Here is a 21,189-nt window from a genome sequence, read left to right on the forward strand (position 1 = left end):
ATGGATTTAACATTATCAAGTTGATTATATAGCGAGCTGACAAACATTGTGAGTGTAGAAAATATGTAGTAATTAATGAAAGAAGTCTAAACACACCATAATCATTTATATATAATGAATTAGTACAATATTTTACACTTTATACATTGCATTTTTTGTTCTTCTCTGACAGAATTTGGTCTTCATGTGGAGAAGAAGATAAAGTAAGCAGATTTTTGGGTTCTTCTCTGACAGAATATTTGGTTCTTCTGAGCAAAGTCACTTCCAATTCTTTCATACAAAACTGTGTGCCACACACACACATCCTCAAAGTTTTTTTCTTTTTCTCTCGGATAACACACACACACATAACCATACACACACACACACACACACAAAACCATGGTTTTATACAAAACCATGTGCCAAAACTCTCTCGGATAACACACACACACATAACCATACACACACACACAAAACCATGGTTTTATACAAAACCATGTGTCAAACCGTGTGCCACAAACACACACACACACACCCTCAATGTATTTTTTTCTTTCTCTCGGATAACACACACACACTTCTCCCTCATTCCACACACACACACACGCACACACCCTCTATCTACAGAGATCGGAGATCTCTCTTCTCCCAAACACACACACACACAGAGATCGGAGATCTCTCTTCTCCATTCTCCGATCTCTCTTCTCCCTTATCCGATCTCTCTTCTCCCAAACACACACACACACACACACACAGAGATCTCTCGATCTCTCTTCTCCCTTCGCCGTTGATCGTGGCTCTGGCGAAGTCGGAGTTGGCTCAGTCGTCTCTGGCGGTGCGCCGCTGAGCAAGGATCAAGGATTTAAATATCGATAATATCGGCGATATTTCGCCGATATTATCGTTTTTTTGCTTCACCGATATCTTAATAGGTATCCAAAAAAATTTCGTCAAAATATCGCGATATTATCGATAATATCGCGATATTACCGATAATATCACGATATTACCGATAATATCAAAATATTATCGATAATATCGCGAAATATTTCAAAAGTACAGAAAATATTAAACTAACAAGATCAGATAGCACATCTAATCTTGGCCAAAAGACCGAGAAAAGACTGTCTACATCAGCTTTGGAATGTGGCTTTTATAGACTTGTTTGGTTGCTCACTTCCATTGCACAACCGATGTGGGATGAAAACTAGGTTTTATAGACTGTTTGCTTGCTCAGTTTTATTGCACAGCCGATGTGGGAAGGGTTATTATCATGCCAGGTTTATATTGTAACCATTACTTCCTGCGAATGCTAGCTCAAATTGGGAAGGGTTATTATGATGCTGCTTAGTCAGTTCCTTCCCTCTTTCTTTTTACTGTAATTTCATCATTGATCACCAAGATAATAAGTTGTCAATACAAAATACAGTAAATATTTGTTTTGTTAGTAATGATGCTCAGCTTGTGTTGGTAATGGTTCTAATCTTGTATGATGTTATAAAACTAAGGAATTTTTACTAGAAGCAACGTTCTTTTTTCCTCATCTTACTGCATGGATGTAAGAAAAGTTCCAAATCGGAGAGTTAATTAAGAAATTCCTCACAAAGTTTATTAGGAGTTGTGTCATAACTCTTATTGCCAATTAATTTTGGGGTTGAAACCTTAGTTTTCTTCATGGATCTGGAGCATATATGCTTGCATATTAAAGGAAGTTGAGTTTCCACTATAAAAAGTTATTACAAATAGTTACCACACCCAATACTACATGTATGTTTGGGTGAGAGACTCCCAAACTACAAGGCATGCATTTTAGGCAAATGAAGAAGAAATATGTCGCACAAAGTTAAATATGAGGAATTAGAAATGTATCACATGAACATTACAAATATATGTAAAAGAAATTTGTTAATGACTCATTTTAAGCAGTCATTTGCAAATCCCTCACGTGTTGCATTTCTAATCTCGCATATCTATCTTTTTGTGATTTATTTCTTCATGACTATGTCTAAATTCTCCTAAAATTCCTCTCTTAGATCTTATGTGCCCCTCTTTTTTTTGTTTCTCACTCACTCATGTCTAAATCTTGTCGAGTTGCATATATTTAGTTGTACAAATGAGCATTAAATTGTTAATATCATCAATGTATAAAATGTAAAATATTGTACTAATTCATTATATATAAATGATTATGGTGTGTTTAAACTTCTTTCATTAATTACTACATATTTTCTACACTCACAATGTTTGCCAGCTCGTTATATAATCAACTTGATAATGTTAAATCCATCATGCAATGCATTTCTTTCCAATTTTTTGTGATAAACTAATAGATAATTGACTAAATAAACATCCTGCAAAGTTTCAATAAAAATTTCCAAGTTTTTCTTACAATTTCCGTGGTTTCCATGTAATTTTTATCGATATCGATATTATCCCGATATTTCCATCGATATTTCCGTGTTTTCAGACTACCGATATTTCCGATATTACCGATATTTTCTTCCTTGGCAAGGATCACGTTCAGTCATCTGGTTCGTCTTCGTCTTCGTCAGGTGAGATTCCATTGAAACCCTAAACCCTAAACCGACTTCACATATGTTGAATCGTTTATGCATGCGTGAAATCTGAAGTTTATATGTGAAATTGATGTTAAAATTCGTGTTTTTGCAAGGTTTTTGGGATGAAATCGGCTCGGGAATAGGCACACCGTCTCCGGCGTTCTTCTCCGACGTCGCCTCGGAGTCCGATTGCACCAAACTCAAAAAAATTTCGCCGATATTTCCAAAATATCGCGATATTATCGATAATATCGATAATATCGCGATATTTGGCCGAAAACCATTCGGATACCACTTAGAATATCCATCACCCGAAAAACCGATAATATCGGCGATATTTCGCCGATATTATCGGCATTTTCTTCCATGGTTCCGACTTATGTGCAGAGTAGTGCCGTACAGGTCACCGTGGTGACTCCGGTTGGTTTGGATATTGAGCTATGGAATTAACCGTATAGGACCAACTGCAGGGTCTCCGGTTGATACATTATGTCACCTGTTATATTGATGCATTCTTAATCTGTTATTGACATTTATAGCATGGCACATTTTCTGGGTTTTGATAAAGATTGGTGATTTGAAATATTTGAAGACGTATATGCATATTATGTTATTTTCTGGGAAAGTATACAGGTTTTACAGTGAGGAGTTAGAAATGTTTTAAATGAAATGTTTTTGAAAAACTTTGGTTTTACTGACCACTCAATTTTGTTTTGCGCCCCTCCAGGTTCTAGTTAGCAGCGTTGGTGGCCCACGAGGATTCCCACAGCGTACTGACAGACTACATAAATGTAGGACTCACCTGCGGGTGTTGTAATTTAGTTATGATCCTACTTGACTGCACCTAGTACTTATGCTCTGAATTTGTGTGTTTCACACTTAAACTTACTCTAGCATGTTAGTTGGATATTATTGCTAGTAGTTGGTTTTTTATTCCTTCGTATTTCTCTTATCTTTTGCTTCTGCATCGCACTTTTGGTTACGTCACGCTCACGTGACGGCCAGCACGCCTTGATTCTAGGATCGGGGTGTGTCACTAACAGTAGTTGTTAATTACCCTAGTATCACCTTGTATACTTGAACCCTTTTTGGAGGATTATAATTGTTCCGAAAGCGCAACAAAAACTTGAGACGTTTAGAAGGACCGTGAATAGTTTGAAACAGTTGGTGAGTGCAGTAGAAGGGGACTGCAAGGTGGTCAAAATTCCGGGCTGGTTGCAAAGGGCGACCGAAGTTATAGAGGATGATGCTGGTCACAGTATAAAACTCTGAGAGAAATCGAAGAGAGAATCGCAAAGTTGAACGGACGGTGGGATACGTCAAAGACACCACAAGACTGCTCGGCAGGACAGCGAGTATCGTTGAAGAGGTTAACAAGCATGTGATGGCAACGGAGGTAGGGACGATACATGTTTATGGAATGGCTGGTTCCGGCAAGACAGCGGTTGTGTCGAAAGCCAATAACTTTATAGTGAGTGAGTACTGCAAAAGTATATTACTGCGTCCTGAGATGGCAATACTAATAACAACGACGGAAATGGCGAAGAACGTATTGTGTTAACCCGAGATTGTGTCATACATTCTGCTAGGTGATACATTTACCAACGAACAACATTAACTTCTGAATAAAAATATTCAGAAGAAAAACATGTGTGTACAAAACAACAGCAAACTAATCTTTGACTAAAATTATAAAAACGCTTTGTTCCTTTTCCATCGTGCAACTGCCTTGTGTGTTCTCGTTTTCAAGCCAGTAAACGATTAAGATTTACTGTTGTTGAATTACCATCTATCACTCTGAAGTTCATGCATGAGAACTACATCAAGGCATCTAAGACGCTTTACGAAAACAGCAATACAATCAGAATAACTAAAAAGGTTAACTGTATGTGCTTGCATCCATGTATAACTAAAATGCTGAGGATTCTTGGTATGCTATACAAATTTATGTGCAAGATTCGAAGTTATATTTCTTTTTGTTTTTTCCATAAAAAATAAAGAAATGCGTAGTACCTTCCGCAAAAAAAAAAAAAAACCCCTAAGGCGCGTCTTGGCGGCACCTTCTGCCCACTCCTTCAAAACAGAGGCGGCAACTCTCACGCCCAACCTCAGAGGACGCCTAGGTACGCCCTGAGGCAAGCCTTTTAAAACATTGATAACGGCACACAAAAAAGTTATGCAAATGCTCGTCCAAACACATAAGACTCCAAAGTGAGAAAACGAGAAATCAACTTTTTTCTTCTAACACGATATGCTCCCATGTCTTGTAAATAGCTAACGGAAAATAGCACATTAATCTTAATCACCATTAGTCGACGAACAATAAATTGAAAGAAGCACAGATCGTACAACCTATGACTCATTTCTTCTTCTGGACAGGTACTTTCCATGACATATGCCAACATTAATTTGCTTCGAAATTGGAGGTCTACAAGAAATCCTCCTACTTTCGAAGGTGCACTAATCATAATGTGAACGCAAAACCAATGAATCAACATCTCTAATCCATTGATTTATACTCAGGAATTACGATTACCTCGATCACACAAGTTACTCTTCCTACTCCCATTACCACTCAATCATCTCAGCATGCTCATTTCAGAGAAACCAAAATGTCTCCAGAAGGCGTAAAATTTTGGTACCACAAATAACAACATTAACCAAAACGTTAATTTTTGTAAATACCATGTTGCTGTTGCTGCTGATGCTGATTTGGAACACCGACAAACAGCATTCTCTCGATGTTATCAAGCCGGCGCTGTACGGACTTGAGAACCGAATTCAACGACGAAACTCTCTTCCTAACGGCGGAAATCTTGGCGGCGTGTTGCATGATGAACAGAAATGGCGCAGCGTCCAACAACTTATCCAGCTCTGCGACCAAAACAAAGTGTAAATATCAAAATTACCAACAAAATTCAATATTTCAGAAGAAAAAGGACGGATTTTTTCAACTTCTTTTTACCGCGGGTGAGGCGGTGGAGCGACTGAGAGAGGTGGTCCTGGCTGGCGAAGGTCTGCTGAGCTTTGTAATCGAAGTCTTTGATGACGGTGGTGAGCGTCGACGAAAGCGCCTTTGCCAGCGTCTCCGTCGACTGTAATCTGTTCTTCGCGTTCTCGTTCTGGTCCACAGTCACACTCTTCTCCTCTGATGACTCCAGCTCGGTGTTCTGGCTTTCCATTTTCTCAGCTTCACCAATGAGTTTGATTGATAGATTTTCTCACTTAGTTTTCTCGGCAACCAAACAGAAAATTAAATTTAGAAATTGGGGATACCGGGCTTTTTCCATTTTGGGCCTAAGTTAACAGTATTTCCCCCATTCTGGGCTTCTTGGCCCATGACCACATCTACAAGAAGCAGCACAGAGATTAGGGTTCAGACGCATCAGAAACCCTGTAGCTTTCTTCTGGAGACGTCGCGGCCATCGTTCTGGTATCACAGTAGCAGCATTTCCCATCGATCATGAGGGCCAAGGTAAATCATCAACACCCTCTTCTGAAATCTTTCTATTTTCAACCTTGAATTCGATGGGTTCTCTTTGTTTCCGTGTTCGAATCGAAAAGTCTATCAAATCTGCCGGTGATGGTTGAATGAATTGCGTGCGGTGGTTGTGATTAAACTGTATTGTTTTTATTGACATCGTTGTTTTCAGTGGAAGAAGAAGCGCATGAGGAGGCTGAAGAGGAAGCGCCGAAAGATGAGGCAGAGATCCAAGTAGCCGCCTTTTGCTCCGTCGTCCGCATCGCCGCCTTCTCATGGGGTGAGCTAACCCATGTGAGGTTGTTTTGTAGACTGGAGGTTGCTCGTGAGGGTTTATTACTCTGAATTTCGGTTTTAGTAGTTTCGGGATTATAACTATGTGGATGTTAATGTTCTTATGACTGGTTTAACGCTGCTTCTAATTACATAATTAAGTATCGATTTGGTTAAATTGCAATGGCTTCTACTTGCTTTGATGTTTTTCGACTTTGATTTCCTCTGTTATTTTTTGTTCTAAGTTGAATGGTTCTGTTGTTATGATGCAATGTGGATCCTGGGTCGCATTAGATGTCAAAGTTCAGAGCTTTTGTATCCTCTGCTCGACCTGGGATCGTATATGATGCATTGTTTTGTGCCCATTAGATTCAGTTCTTTAGGTTTTAGAACACATAAACAAGGTCTGTAGGATTCATTGGCCAACCTGCAGAACCAGGACTTGTCCCCGGACACCATCAGCAGGTTCTTTGGTCCTGGTTTCTTCTCTTTATCGGTTGTTTATGTTTTCCGGTCTCACGCTGAATAAAAAATCCTAGGCGTTTAGTATTTTAGTCTCGCAACTGCTTTCCTCTGTCACCATTCACGGCCATCACAATTTAACTTATCCAAGTATACCTTTCACAGCACCAAATGGATTTTTTCTTTCACCATTCATGCATTATCGTCTCAAGGCCTCCGAGAGTTTTTCAAAATTTTAGATTTGCAGAAACCCAGTTTGGTTGCTAACAAGTCGTAGGTATCAGGTAAGTGGGGATGTTTGGGTTTGGTCTGTATCTGATTTATCTGAGTTGATCTTGAGCTTTGGTCAACTTCGGCAAGAAAATACAATTTGCTTGAGCAAAATTGGGATATACGTAAGTCTGCATTATACGGTGTACACTGGACAGACATGAAGAGAGTCCTCTTCACCCCGTTGAAAGAGGTCCTAAGTTTGAGTGCCGCAGTCTCGTGCTAGGCCCTTGAAGTTGCGTAAACATTCATGATATGAGAGTTTCTGCCAATAACTATATGCATTACAGCTCTTCGACGATAAATATATTTGCCTCTGCGCTGAGTTTCAACACGAGAAAACCCGATACACAATCTTCGGAGCAACGCTCTTTCAGAAAAAGACAACATAATCATGCATGTGGTTTGAAACAGATCTCAGAGCAACAGTTAAGACTCAATTTACAGAAGGAAACCGGAGTTACAGCCTTTCATAAAATAATTAGCTTCAAGCAAATGAGGTTACAGAGTGTGGGGCAAAACTTGGTCTGAACTCGTTCTCCGCCCATTTCCAAATCCTGTATCGATGGATATTATTATTCACAAGGAGTGCCTTTCCCATTCTTCTTCTTTTCTGCCTCATCGCCCATTTCCAAAATCTACAAAACAAAAGATTCAAACGGCCCTCTGAGTTTCCGAAACTTCTTGCTCTTCTCTCCTTTAACACTGTTTCCTTTTCGTTTTCCCTCGTGTGTCTATCCCAGTAAATCCTCAAAGTCATACTGCATGACCAGTCTTTCCACTGTATTCGGACTCATAACATGTCGCAGGTGCAACTCCTTTAAGACTCTGGCTGCCAGCTCCAGTTCTCCTTCGTGCGCAATTCCTTCCACCAGAATGGTGTAGGTCATCTCATTAGGCATACGCCCTTTCTCGACCATCATCTCAAAAACCTGGAAGGACAAGTCTGTTCTTTGCGATTTGCAAAAACCGAGTATAAGAGCATTGAAATTGTCGGTATCAGGCCTAAGGTTGTTTTCTTCCATTACCTTGAAAATCTCAATCGCCTCATCAAGCATACCCTCCAAACACAACCCTCTGATCAGAGATGAATATGTATAAGAATCTGGAGTGAAACCGTGCTTGGTCACTTCGTACAATATTTGAAACGCTGGAAACGTGTTTCCTTTGCGACACAAGCTTGAGATTACGTTTTTGTAGAACTCGTAACTGGAGCACTTTTGTTTATTACAGAGGCTTTGAATGATAGAGAATGCCGCTGGCACCAAACCTTTCTCACAGAGCACAGCAATGGCATTGAATGTTCCCTCATTAGGATTGCACCGCCGATGAATCATTTGGTCTAGACACTTCACAGCACCATCCACATTCCCCTCTTTGCAGAGATGACCAATGATCGGATTGTAGCTGGCAGCGGTAGGTTTGAAACGACCTCTCAGCATTTCGTCCAAAACTCCAAGAGCATGCTCAGTTCTACCATGAAGTGCAAGTGAACCGATTAAGATGTTATACGTAACTATGGAAGGGGCCCGGTCCTCGCCTTCCATCTCAGACAGAAGCACATTTGCCTCTTCCCACCTTCCCTCGTAACACAAGCTCCTCAACACGATGTTATAGCTCACAACATTTGGATCGAATCCCATGGAAGGCAAACTCCTAAAGAACCGCAACGCCTCATCAGTCCTACCTTCCTTACACAAGCCAGTTAACAAGACATTGTAACTTACCAAATTAGGCTTTCCACCTTTAGCAATTATCTCCTGCAGGAGCTTCATGGCTTCATTGACCCCTCTTTCCTTATAAGCAGCTTCCAGCAAGAAAGAGTAGGTATAAACATTCGGAACCAACCCCTTCTGTATCAGTCTATCCAAAAGCTGCAAGCTTTGATTCAAGTTTCCGCGCACGCAAAGCCCTCTAACGAGCGAATTGTAGGTCACAGTATTCGTCGGATATCCATACTCCTCCATCTTCTCTACCAGCTGCATTGCATACCCAATGTTCCCTCTTTTACACAAGTAATTCACCAAGAAAGTATAAGAAGCTGCATCAGGTATAATGCCGGAAACAACCATCATTTCGATGACTCTGACCGCCCTTCGCATCTTATTCGCCTTGCAGAGGTCATACAAGAGCTGAGTTGCCTGAGCCACATCAGGCTTCTGGCCCTTCCCCACCATAGACTCCAAGTGCAGAAAGGCATCAATGAGTCTGAGCTCCCTACTTCTTCTGTCATTCTTGGCATGCCTCCAGTTGGGCAAGGTGAAAACCGTGTCTTTCGGAGAAATCGTGATCTGGGTAGTCGCCAAAACTCTGGAAAAGCCCTTGCTGAGTGAAAGGGGTTGGAGATTCCTGATGTGGGAGAAGAACCCACAAGTCTTTCTGGTGGCTTCTGGCGATGGGTGTGCAATTGGAGACACTGAATTTACAAGAACCGCCATTGACAGAGCTAAAATATGCTACAAAGATTGAAACTTTTGCAACAGATAACAAGAATCAAAATTCTGGGTTGGTTAAATTCTCATTAGATGAACATAAACAAATGGATTACCGAATGTTTTTCCAGGATGAGCACGGATAATTTTAACACTAACTAATAAAAAAACCGAGAGATGAATAAGAAATGGAGAGAGGGGAAAGAATCAACATACATATCAGCTGCTGGGTTTTTTCAGGAATGATTGGTTGGTCCATTTGCTATCTCACTGCTAAAAGTTTGATCCTTTTCCATTTGTAATCTGGTAACTGGTAATATAATGTTTCACATTGCTCCATTTCTTCCACTGTCCAGTCCCGTCCCGTCACTTTGTTATCCAAATAAGTTGAGGGGGGTGACTTCACATCCACAAGCTTTTTGACCAGCTTGTAGGCACGCTCTCCCTTGTTCTGTTACCAGTGTCGGATTCAGGATTTTAAAATCAAGTTGTTATAATTAAGGTACATTAGGTGTTAGTCAAGCGGCGGATTAAAACCTAATGTCTATGCTTCTAGACGGCGCCTAGATAGAGGTCTAAACAAAAAAAAAAGGTCGTACCCAGTGCACAAGGCTCCCGCTTTACGCAGGGTCTGGGAGAGGTGAATGTCGGCTAGCCTTACCCCCATTTATGGAGAGGTCTAAACAAACCTTAAATAAATTTATTGTATATCAAATAAATAAGTACCTAATTGGACAACAATTAAAAAAAAACATGAAAAATGGGGAGTACTTTCTTCTTCATTGGAACCAAGCTCCAAGGACAGCTGAGCCTTGGTGGTCTTCTTTGTGTTTCTCTTCATCTGAAATTAGATATTTTTTCTTAGGTCAAAACTTCTGTTGCACATCATCTGCACAACCATGGTGGTTTCTCTTTTCCACCACCTTCCCAAACCATCGGGTGATCCTCGCATGTCCTCACAGGCGCTTCTTCGGACTTCTGGATGGTCCCGTGATCACCCGGGTTCATGAATGGATCTGCCCCTGATCTTGACTCCCAAGTTTGTTGATTTTTATTAAAAAATTGAGTGCCTTTATTTGATACCAATTTCCTTGCATGAGTAGGAACTCAAGAATAAAAACGATTTTAATTTTTATTCTTTGTAATTAAGCATGTCTTTAGTGGAAGCGATGAAGGTAAATTTTGCTCTTGTTTTCTGAGTAAAGGTTATACGGTGAAGAGACCGGTCAATGCGACCTTATTAAAGGGAATATTTGGGACATAAAAGCCTACGATAACTCGTACTTGGTTGCCGGATCTACGAGAGTTTTAATTTGACAAATCAACCGTAATTTGACGATAAAACGATGAAGATGATGGATAGGAACTCCTACTATGTGATCTCTAAGTGGGATTTCTAGTCATCTATTCCTTTTATTTTCTAAAGAAGTGGATGTTTTGTATGATTGTTCAACAAGTGAACTGTAAAAGAGTGAACTAATTATCAGATCGACAAAATTGTACAAATGATATGTCAAGACCATATTGTTCATTGGTAATGAATTTATACTTCCAGTTTATCTTTGAATAAATTGATCCTAAACGACATTACCGACCTGGTTCGGTCGCTACCCACCGAAAATCTCGTTCACCGAAAATATCGACGAATTTCATCTACAAATTTGCTACAAGATCTTGTTAGAACCGAGCTTTTGTGTTCGACACCAATCCAGCTCGTTTATTTTTCATTCGTCCTATCAAAATATTCTCAGAGCATCCGTATGCACCCTTTAGGATGACACCGTCCGATAGATTTACAACATTTTATAATCCAATATTTGTCGTTGGGGAAATAGTGTGATATTAGTTGGATAGAATCGAACACATAACCTCGAGGGCATGAGTAAATACTCTTAACGACATCAGTTACAAGCCCAACATTCAATAACCTGGTTACTGAATATCACCAGAAATCTCTACAAGAACAATCTCCATTTTTGAAATGGTGAAACCTCAAGGAATCTCTAACAATAATCTGCACACCAACAATCTTGGCCATGAACTTGATGGCATTATGGCAGTCCCCGCATATCCTCAAATTCTTAAATACCCGAATAGTCGATTCGCCATTCAAATTGAGTATCCCAAAAGCTACAGCAAGCTTCTCACTATGGTTGCAAAGGATCCCCACTTTCTCCTCTTGATCCACATCTTGCAGAACAAAATCAGTGTTGGGGACATACCCTGCCAATCTCATCTTCTCACCGATGTCAACCAAAAACTTGTATATCTCCTCGCTACGCTCGTTACTCCTATCACCGGAAACAAAAGAGTAGACTCTATTTCTAACCTGAACCCAAGAACAACCGGGTGTTTTTGTGATTCCTCTGTCTCTCATCAACTTCCTGGTTTCCGAAGCTTCTTCCCATCGATTGGCAGTGACTAAAATGTTGGACAACAGTACATAGTTGCCGGGGTTATCTGGTTCAATTTCGAACAGCTTGTTTGCTGCAATTTTTGCTAAGTCCACATTTTTATGCACTCTACACGCACCAAGCAATGCTCCCCAAGCACCGGGAGTAGGTTCCATTGGCATTCTTTGTATGAACTGATATGCCTCAACTAGACGACCAGCACGGCTAAGCACATCAACCATGCATGAGTAATGATCTGCATCAGGTTCTATTGAGTGATCCGTCCTCATTGAATCAAAAACCACGATGCCTTCATCAACCAGCCGAGAATGGCTACAACCACACAAAACACCAGTGAAAGTAACAGAATTGGGCTTCACCTTGGAGTCTAACATTTTCCTGAACAGCGACAAGGCTTCTTCTCCATCCCCATGCATCGAGTTTGCAATGATCATCGTATTCCAAGCAACTGTATCCGTTCTTGGCATCATATCAAAGACCCTCCGAGAAAGTTCCAACTCACCACATTTTGCATACATGAAAACCAAAGCTGTTGTGGTAGCCAAGTCCTCCATTAAACAAGTCCTAAAGATGTAACTATGCACCTCTTTGCCTGCCCTTAAGCTCTCCAAATCTTTGCAAGCTGGTAACAAACTAGTAATTGTGATCTGATTGGGCTTAATTCCTGATTCTTGCATCTGTCCGAGCATTTTCAGAGCCTGTATTGTCTGCCCATTATTCAAGCACCCACCAATAACAGCATTCCATGAAGCACCATCCAATTTAACACCTTCCCTTCTCATCCTACAAAATAAAGCTACGCCCTTTTTGCAATCTCTGTTCGAGAAATATGCAGTTAGAAGTACATTCCAGGATACGACATCTCGTTTAGACATCATATCAAATACCAACTGAGCTTGTTTAATGCTCAGACAACTAGCATAGATATTTACAAGGGCGCTGCTAACGAAAACATTCTCTTCCATTCCATGTTTGAGAACAAACCCATGAATCTCTCTTCCCAATTTCAAATCTTTCAGTTCTGAGCAAGCAGGTAGGATTGAAGACACTGTCACAGCATTGGGTCTCACTCCATTCAACCCCATCTCTCGAAATGTCGCCAAACCTTGCCCAGGCAGCCCGCAGTTAACATAACAAGAACACAAAGAGGTCCAAGACACCACATCTTTCACTGCCATGCTGTCGAAAACCAGTCTCGCCCCATCAACATATCTACATTTTCCAAACATATCGACCATTGCATTACCCAAAGCGACATCCGAATGAAACCCAAATCGAATTGTTTCATCGTGAAGCTCTTTAGCATATCTAACATCACCAAGAGCAGCACACGCCTTAGCAACTGATAAAAGCAGAAGGCTATCGGGCGCTATTCGCCGAGCTCTGAGTGAAGCGTAAAGACTCATAGATTCCTTGAGGAACCCATGTCGCGTGTAGCCTGATACGAGCACGGTCCACGCACGTAGGTCTGGTTCGGGAATTTGATCGAACAGGTGGCGTGCACGTTGTAGATCGCCGGAATTACAGTAGATTTTCAAGAACCTAAGGCTCAGGTGAGGCGGGACGTTGGTGGGTAGTTTTGAAAGCATGATATTATTTTTTTAATGGATTTTACATCTTGTACTCTGTACGGAGAAGCTTCAAGTTTGCAAGTGCTTTTGAAAAGCAGTTGTGAAGTTCAGTTTCTTCGCGCCAGGACAGGTAATAAGCGGACGATGACCGTGTCTAGGCATGAAACGACACCCCCCTTGTGCTTATTAGCTTTATTTGTTTTTTTAAGATCAACTTTGTAAATTAATCCAATAGAAAAATAGTTTAACTGTTTAATTAATGTTGCTAAAATTTCGATGTTTAATTAAATAACATGATTCGTCTATTTATTAGGTAACTATTAGATGACTAAACGATTTCACATATTGTTGATGTCTAGCCGAATTGATTTTTAAATAGTGCTCTACAATTCGACCAACTAACAGTTTCTTCCTAGCTTATGCACAGGAAGGTGCGCAGGACCTCGGTTCAGATTTTTATACAGCAACTGTCCACCGCAGTTGATCCGTATGCTGACATGAAGCTTGTAGTCTTAGCTGGGAAACAGTGACATGAGATTATAAGTTTGCAAGAAAGATATTTTTGGATTACAAAGTTTGCTAGGAGCAGTTCCTAAAGCACAACAAACACCGCTAAGTTTTGACATGTCAATTGTTTGAGGAATGGATGAAAAATTTATAATTAGTCTCTTCAAATTATGGAGAGATTTTTCCAATGAACCTGGAAAAGGAGCTCGTTAAACACTTGTCATAATACAAATGAAAAATAGAGGGACACTGAAAAATATATATTTTATCCACTTCTATTATCACATGTGATATATCATTTCGCGTGAAATAATGAAGGCTGGTTATACGAGCGTTGATTGAAATTTCACTCGTATAAATAGGACCTTTTAGGTCATTTGTTAAAGGTCCTGCACCAACCACACCCTTGCATTATATTGCCCGAGCTTTCCATTAGGCAGGATTTATCTTTCTAAAACAAGGGGTGGGCACTTTGTAAATCACCGGAATGAACATGTCTCCAGCATGATACCTTTTTCTACTACCCTGATATAAAACCTAGAGATTTGAGGTGTATGTCCAAGTGTAAATTAATCAAGCCCAATTCGATGTTCATTTGATTTCTTGTTTCTTTGAGACAAAGAATGGAAGGAGCAGAGGGAGAGAGAGAGGAGTGAGAAGTTCTGCCGGCGACTCAATAGCGCTTAGAAAGAAGGGGATTAAGCTGCTGTCGAATAATGTGATAGAATTTTTATTTTTTGATCTTGGTAAGGGCACTAAATTTTTTTTGTGTTCTTTCTAAGAGCGAATATATTCTTAGTATAATAACACAAGTAAGGATGTCAAACCATATAGAAGTCGAACCATATGGACTTATTAGACCTATCTCTTCAAATTACTAGCTCTATGTAAACCCTAACAGACGATGAAAATAACAAATTAAATTTGGTTTTTGAGATGAAAACTAAAGTTACTTAAAAATGGAGGAAAATGTAAAGATGAATTATAGCGAGATTCAGAGAAAATGGGAATAGGACTAGGGATTTCTACTTCACCATTACAAGTTAATTAAAATGATACAACGAATACAAACAGAGCACAAACATAACAAAAAGGAGATGAATCCCACACCACCAGGATCATGAAGAAGATGGGAGCTGCAGCAGATCGTTGTTGTCAAACACGATACGGCTGGTGCATGTGTAAATGTTATATTGAATACTTGAGCTACAAGCCTCTACAACTTATGATTGCAAAGCCTTTTATTTTTTCAAAAGGTTTCGAAGTAAAGCGAATACAACCAAACCGAACCTGACCTAAGGATTCGGGTTTTAAAGTTTTCAGCTTGATCCTGCAGAACCAACCCGACTCATGCCCACCCGTCTTTGGATGAAGGCATTTCTTTCGAATTTAGTCATGGCATCATCACATGCCTCTATTCCGCCAGGCTCTTTGGTGTCAGCTAAAACTATTAGGTTCTTCATGGGCGGAGGCGGTATGGCCACCCATGTAGGTCTCCCCCAACCGAAATCAATATCATAGAGAGGAAATCTGCACATGCTACTGTAGGTAGACATAACCATCCTTCCTGGTCTGGCAAGCCTTTGAACAAATCGGTTGAGGTAACTCCTGTGCTCCCCTGTTGTAGCCTATTCACATGGTCCTTGTCAATCTTTCTTAGTTCTTCTCGTACCTGCTTTACCATGTCATGACAAGATTCTTGATCATAGACTCCGTTGCTGCTGCTGCTGCTGCTACTACTGATCAAGGGAGTTGTAAGGAAAATTTGATAAATATTTCCAAATGAACAGCGTGGCAATGGTGGATCAGTCCTGGGACGTAGGTTCACAGTATAGAATGCCCCATGAAACATATTCTCATCAATAGGATGATCATCCTTGGTAGCTTCTGTGAATCGCCTCCATATGAAAGCAGACAAAGTTTCAACACGCGATGGACGTTTTTCACGATCATCTTCCGCTAAACCGGTATATTTTTCTCTGATATCCTCTATAGTAGGGGCATTGAACACAAAGCTCTTTTTGGCTTTATTTGTTGTGATGCTGCCGAGCGTATCATAGCCAGTAACATCATTGGCAGGTGGAAACATACTCTGGACGCTCGATTTTTGCTTCATCTTTTTCTCCCCGGCCAATGGCAGCCCAGGTTTTTGTGAACATGAGCATAGATAGCCCATCAGCCGATTAGGAGTGTCATTCTCCTTGGTTGATTTGATTTCTTGGAGTGTCATTCTCCTTGGTTAATTTTGGTGTTAGTCTCTGGGAAGATTTAGGAAGACCTCAGGAGTGTCATTCTCCTTGGTTAACTTTGGTGTTAGTATTTGGGAAGATTTAGGAAGCTATCAGGAGTGTCAATCTCCTTGGTTGATTTGGTTTCTTGGAGTGTCATTCTCCTTGGTTGATTCGGTTTCTTGGAGTGTCATTCTCCTTAGTTGATTTGGTACCGGTCTCTGTCAAGTTTTAGTTAGTTCAAGATATATTTCTTTTCAACAGATTAGGATTAGAAACTGTATTGTGCAGAGCTTTTTTTTTTCAGCAGCAACATACATTTCAGTGAGCCTCATGGGTTGATCAATTGAGCTCTAAAGGACAAAAGTATGCCTGTATGGCTTTCAAGAAGTGGTTTCCTCGCTTCTTACAATGTCTGCCAAAGCCCACGGTTGGAGAATATGCTCTCTCCTATCTGAAAAGTGATTTCAGGGCTTCTGTTGGCTTAGAACTGGATCATTCGCGCATTGGCGTCTCTAAGCTCAGTGCCTTCATCAAATGTTTGTCCAACTTATGTTCCATTAAGCATGTCCCTATTGGAAACCTTGGATCTCTCAGTCACATGGTCCTCCTACCAAATCCCAGGCTTCACCACAACCTTTGTCATGCATTCAAAACGTCTTGCAGTTCCAGATCGGTTTTAGAGCTCTAGCTAGTTCAAACTTCATTTGGCTACACCAAGTTCAGTTTGAAAGAGAGGGGGGGGGGGGGGGGGAGTAATAACATAAATGTTTAGTAATAACAGAAATGCCACATTGCACTATTTCGAAAAGCTTTGGCTCGGAAGAACGAAAACGTTTTTTATTTGTTCGACAAGGAAGCTAAAGATTCTCTGAATCCTCCAATTCTTGATTCTTATTGCAAGACAGGCACCACAAAGGAATTGATTTTTGGGTTTTCTGTTTTTGATTGTGAATTTATAGGAATGGAGAAAAAAGTTGCTACATCAAAATTGTTGGCCACGAAAGGTGAAGACTCCTTACTCTGTGACATGGGTAATTGTTCTTGTCCTGAAATGGTTTTAATTTCGGTTGCAAAATCTGGTGAAAATGATGCCACCATGTGTTTGTTGGACGGCAGCAAACGACTGACATTGCTTCTTTGAAGCATGGCTTCCATGAATTCATTCGAGACAAGGGTGGAGGTTTACCAAAAGACAAGATTTGGAAGGACCACTCAAGAATATCCAGGAATTTTTCAGAAGAAATCGACCTCTTAATTGTACCTGCTGACCAAACTCGTATTGCTCTCCAAGTGTTTGATGAAAGGTCACACTCAGCAGATTGTGATTTGCAGTTGGGCTATCACATGCCGATTTCTGACACCGGAGGTACACTTCGTAGGTTCTTTACTTCGAATGTTCAAATCAAAGATGCTCATAGTTCTAAAGGTGGAACAACTATTCAAAGGCTCCTTAATTCAGAATCTACTGGAAAAGTTGAAACCATTTTGGTGCAAGAAAATGCGTCTGCTTAACTGTTTGATGCATTGCAGCCTTTTGGTGGGTTTTATAATGATGCACTTGTTTCTGTTAGTTTTCAGTTCACCTATCATAAAGGAATTCGTGATAAAGGTGGAACTATTTTTCTCTCTGAATTCAATTCAATGGATTTCCTAGCAGTCTGTGAGTTGGGTTTTGTTCTTAATGTGAAAAAGATGAATTTTTTGGAGGAAGCTGACCCCTTGATTGTGCCTGTTGAGATGACTTTTCTTGTTTTCAATCTGTTTGATAAAATGTGGCTCTCTAGTTGCTGTATGTGCTACTGGAAGGGCATTCATGATAAGGATGGAGGCTCAAAATTCAGGGATGAAAAAATTCAAGCATGTGCTGCAAATAGAGGATGATTAGTCGGAGGAAGTTTCCAACTTGATTACCCAAGTGTTTGGGTAACGGAAACTCTTATGATGGTTACACGTATGACTGAGGGAAAAACTGTAATGTCCAATGTTGCCAGAAAATCAAAGGTGGCTGATCTTGCTTGGTTTCTTACTGATTATGGGGCTTGCATTGAAGGAGCAGGCAACAACAAGCTTATTAGCAAGGGAAAATCTCAGTTGCATGGTTATGAATGCATTATTGCACCTGATCGTATTGAAGTCTATACATTTATTCTTGCTGCGGCTATTACTCACTCTTGCATCTCGATATCACATATCGTGTCGTGTCAAGTGTCCTATTTGATACACAAACGCTCGGCTGTTGGTTACAAAATCAAGCAATATTCACATGATACCTTGGCAGTTTCAGCTTTGCTTGGACGTAGTGGTGACAATTTGCAAAGCTTTGAGGTTACAGGTCTATATCCTGGGTTTCTCACATACCTCAAACCAAAATTAATGGCTTTGCTAACCACGTGCAATGGATTAAGTCATGCAGAGGAACCTGTATTTGACAAGAGCATAAGTCATGTAAGTACAACCCTTAATTCCTCTTCTACAAATGAATCTGAAAATGCTATTGCATATGACAACGATGTAGCAGATGAGGCTTTATGTTTGATACTCATCTCAATTGGTAAAACAAATGAGATTGTGGGAAATACTGTGTTGCGCAAAACAGGGGGCTTGCCAATTGAGAGGGCAGATTCTTGTCAACCGATATGGCCGCTAGTATTAACACACAAATTTCAAAATAATACTACGAGTTGTTAATTTTGTGCTTACTGCTGTGATTGGTGCATTGTTTACTGAGAAAGAAAGGAAACAAATTCATAGGGTTGGTGTATAGGTGGACTTTCTAGGTAGGTGCTCAGTTCATGTGAGTAGTGTCATTATGCATCTGTACTCTAGGTGTGGCAATGAGCATAAGGCGTTGCAGTTTCTCTTGGACCCAGATTTGTGCAGACTGACTAAACCAGATATCGTTTCTTGGACTTCTTTGTTGGGAGGGTGTGTTATGACATTGGGTTCTGAATGGTCAAGTATTTTTGGGTCACTTTTATGGAGTAACTTAGGCCATGAAAAGAGAAATGTTAAATTGCAGTGCTGCTGCTTTGCATTCCTTTCCATCTTGTTGAACACACAGCCTGTTTCTAATATGCATTACGAGGAACTAATCAATCAGAGATCTTTTGGGTTTGTCTCAAGCTCAACTTGTAGAGAATTGGTAACGAGATTTAATGTAGCTGCTATTGTGCTAATCAAGTGGCAGTACTACTCTTTCATCAGATTTTGTGGAACTGTCAAGCTTTGAAGTTGTCCAGCTTTGCAAATCAAATTCTTCAGGTTTTTCAGTTTCAAGCCTTGCTGCACAGGTCATTTTATTAGGGGGGTATTGTTAGGATGCCACAGGGCCATTGCCAGTTATCACAGATTCTGGGATTTTGCAAGATGTACCAGTGCAGTCTTGGATAGAAGAATGATCAAGAAAGTGCTGTAGCTACGGAAGCCTTAGTCAATGGCAAAACCACTCCAAGATGATGCTACATGGGAACTATACCGTGAACTGAAGCTTAAGTTTCCAGAAATTGTGAACCTTTAATACATTCTTGTGATTTTGTTGTTTCTGGTTTTATTGCTGGTTTTCGATTGTACTTGGTTCGAAATTGTAAATCTTACTTGTAAGATTGGTTTTAAGGGGGGGTATTGTTAGGATGCCAGATGGCATCATCTTGTGGTGATAGCTAGAGTTGAGTATTAGCATAAATAGTACATTGTAAGAGAAGAAAGGTAGTTAATGAAATGATATTGTTGTTCTGTTACTATCTCTCTGTGCAATTGTAGAAGATGTGGAGCTAGGTTCTAACATTGGTATCACAGCCAGTCGTTGTTCCTCTCAATCCTTCTCCGTTGTATACCACCGCAAACGTTTTGCAAAACCATGGAATTGAGGGTTTCCAATCGGGAAGCCAACTTCAACGAGTTCAAGAAGTCTCAAGACGAATTCAGGATTTCTCAAGCCAAATTTTGGGCCGAAGTCAAGACTACCAATGATTAACCAAAAACCACCGTATCAATAACAGAACCATATTAATAGAACTATGAATCTCTAAAGAACACTACGATCAAGCAAAAAGAAAGAAAATGGAAGAACAAAGTAATATCTAATTTCTTAGTGATGAAGTGTTCTTACAAAGTTTTCTTACCGAATGTGAAGGATCAAATGGCTATATGTACTAACCAATCACAATTCACAATTACAATACTACCTTCTAACCTCCTTACTCAATTACAATCTTATCCTCCTTAACAAACTCAATTCCCAACTACCTTTGTAACTAACTTGACTCACAATTCCTTGCCATGTGTCATTGGTTAATACTCCCCCCTCAAACATAGTTGGGGAAGTCCCAAGCTATGGTTGTGAGTTGTTGTGACCACTTGATGCATTAGCACTTGAAAACTCCAACATTGCTTGATGGCTATCCTGCACCTTTGAATTGGAAGCTCCCAGAGTAAGATTGATACAGTGTTTTACAAAGATTGGACTATGAAGACCCTTAGTAAAAACATCTGCAACCTGCTCTTCAGTTGGTATATAATGCACAGTGATATCACCTTTCTGCACTTTCTCTCGAACAAAATGAAAATCGGTATCTAGATGTTTGATCGAGAATGAAACACTGGATTGGAGCACAGTGCTAAAGCAGAGAGATTATACAATGAAGTTTAGGTGGTATTGGTATAAACTGATGCTCATCTTTGAGCAATGACCTGATCCAATAGATATCAGCCGCACAGTGAGGTAAAGCTTTTTATTCAGCTTCTGTTGAACTTCGTGAGACTGTAGCTTGTTTCTTTGACTGCCATGATACAGGATTAGATCCAATAAACATAACAAATCCGTAATAGATCTCCTTGTATTTATATCGGCTGCCCAATCAGAATCAGAATACGCAGCAATGTTAAAATCAGATGTTTTGGTATACTTCAAACCACAGTCTAAAGTTCCTTGCAAATATCTCATGATTCGTTTCACCAGATGCATGTGCATATTTGTTGGATGAGTCATATACTGACAAACAACATT

At 40.2% G+C, this 21,189-nt stretch overlaps 3 protein-coding genes and 2 long non-coding RNA genes across 5 annotated transcripts; 2 read left to right on the plus strand and 3 right to left on the minus strand.

The window, feature by feature from the left end:
• Positions 1–4,807: 4,807 nt before the first annotated feature.
• On the minus strand, positions 4,808–5,785 carry LOC126585273 (uncharacterized). The gene is made up of 2 exons (XM_050249677.1): positions 5,509–5,785; positions 4,808–5,417 (listed from the first exon to the last, which is right to left on the minus strand). The coding sequence occupies exons 1-2, from the start codon at positions 5,723–5,725 to the stop codon at positions 5,212–5,214; spliced, it is 423 nt and encodes a 140-aa protein (XP_050105634.1). The 5' UTR covers positions 5,726–5,785; the 3' UTR covers positions 4,808–5,211.
• Positions 5,786–5,831: 46 nt separating this feature from the next.
• On the plus strand, positions 5,832–6,475 carry LOC126585275 (uncharacterized). The gene is made up of 2 exons (XR_007610391.1): positions 5,832–6,018; positions 6,197–6,475. It is a non-coding gene; the product is annotated as an uncharacterized LOC126585275 (long non-coding RNA).
• Positions 6,476–7,446: 971 nt separating this feature from the next.
• On the minus strand, positions 7,447–9,862 carry LOC126585267 (pentatricopeptide repeat-containing protein At1g79080, chloroplastic-like). The gene is made up of 2 exons (XM_050249671.1): positions 9,678–9,862; positions 7,447–9,500 (listed from the first exon to the last, which is right to left on the minus strand). Exon 2 carries the CDS (start codon positions 9,465–9,467, stop codon positions 7,764–7,766), a length of 1,704 nt encoding a protein of 567 aa, XP_050105628.1. The 5' UTR covers positions 9,468–9,500; positions 9,678–9,862; the 3' UTR covers positions 7,447–7,763.
• Positions 9,863–11,249: 1,387 nt separating this feature from the next.
• LOC126585266 (pentatricopeptide repeat-containing protein At1g20230-like) lies at positions 11,250–13,628 on the minus strand. The gene has a single exon (XM_050249670.1). The coding sequence runs from the start codon at positions 13,462–13,464 to the stop codon at positions 11,404–11,406; it is 2,061 nt and encodes a 686-aa protein (XP_050105627.1). The 5' UTR covers positions 13,465–13,628; the 3' UTR covers positions 11,250–11,403.
• Positions 13,629–16,130: 2,502 nt separating this feature from the next.
• LOC126585277 (uncharacterized) lies at positions 16,131–19,924 on the plus strand. Its single transcript, XR_007610394.1, has 2 exons — positions 16,131–17,215; positions 17,301–19,924. It is a non-coding gene; the product is annotated as an uncharacterized LOC126585277 (long non-coding RNA).
• The last annotated feature ends 1,265 nt before the right edge of the window (positions 19,925–21,189 follow it).

The sequence above is a fragment of the Malus sylvestris genome, chromosome 10 (genome assembly GCF_916048215.2).
Source record: "Malus sylvestris chromosome 10, drMalSylv7.2, whole genome shotgun sequence".
NCBI classification, from domain to species: domain Eukaryota; kingdom Viridiplantae; phylum Streptophyta; class Magnoliopsida; order Rosales; family Rosaceae; genus Malus; species Malus sylvestris.

Excerpts from the sequence above, each read along its gene's own strand:
- LOC126585273 (XM_050249677.1), bottom strand. The coding sequence starts at position 5,725 with ATGGAAAGCCAGAACACCGAGCTGGAGTCATCAGAGGAGAAGAGTGTG. Across the intron at positions 5,418-5,508 it reads GCTCCACCGCCTCACCCGCG|AGCTGGATAAGTTGTTGGAC; the intron begins GTAAAAAGAAGT and ends TTTTGGTCGCAG.
- LOC126585267 (XM_050249671.1), bottom strand. The coding sequence starts at position 9,467 with ATGGCGGTTCTTGTAAATTCAGTGTCTCCAATTGCACACCCATCGCCA.
- LOC126585266 (XM_050249670.1), bottom strand. The coding sequence starts at position 13,464 with ATGCTTTCAAAACTACCCACCAACGTCCCGCCTCACCTGAGCCTTAGG.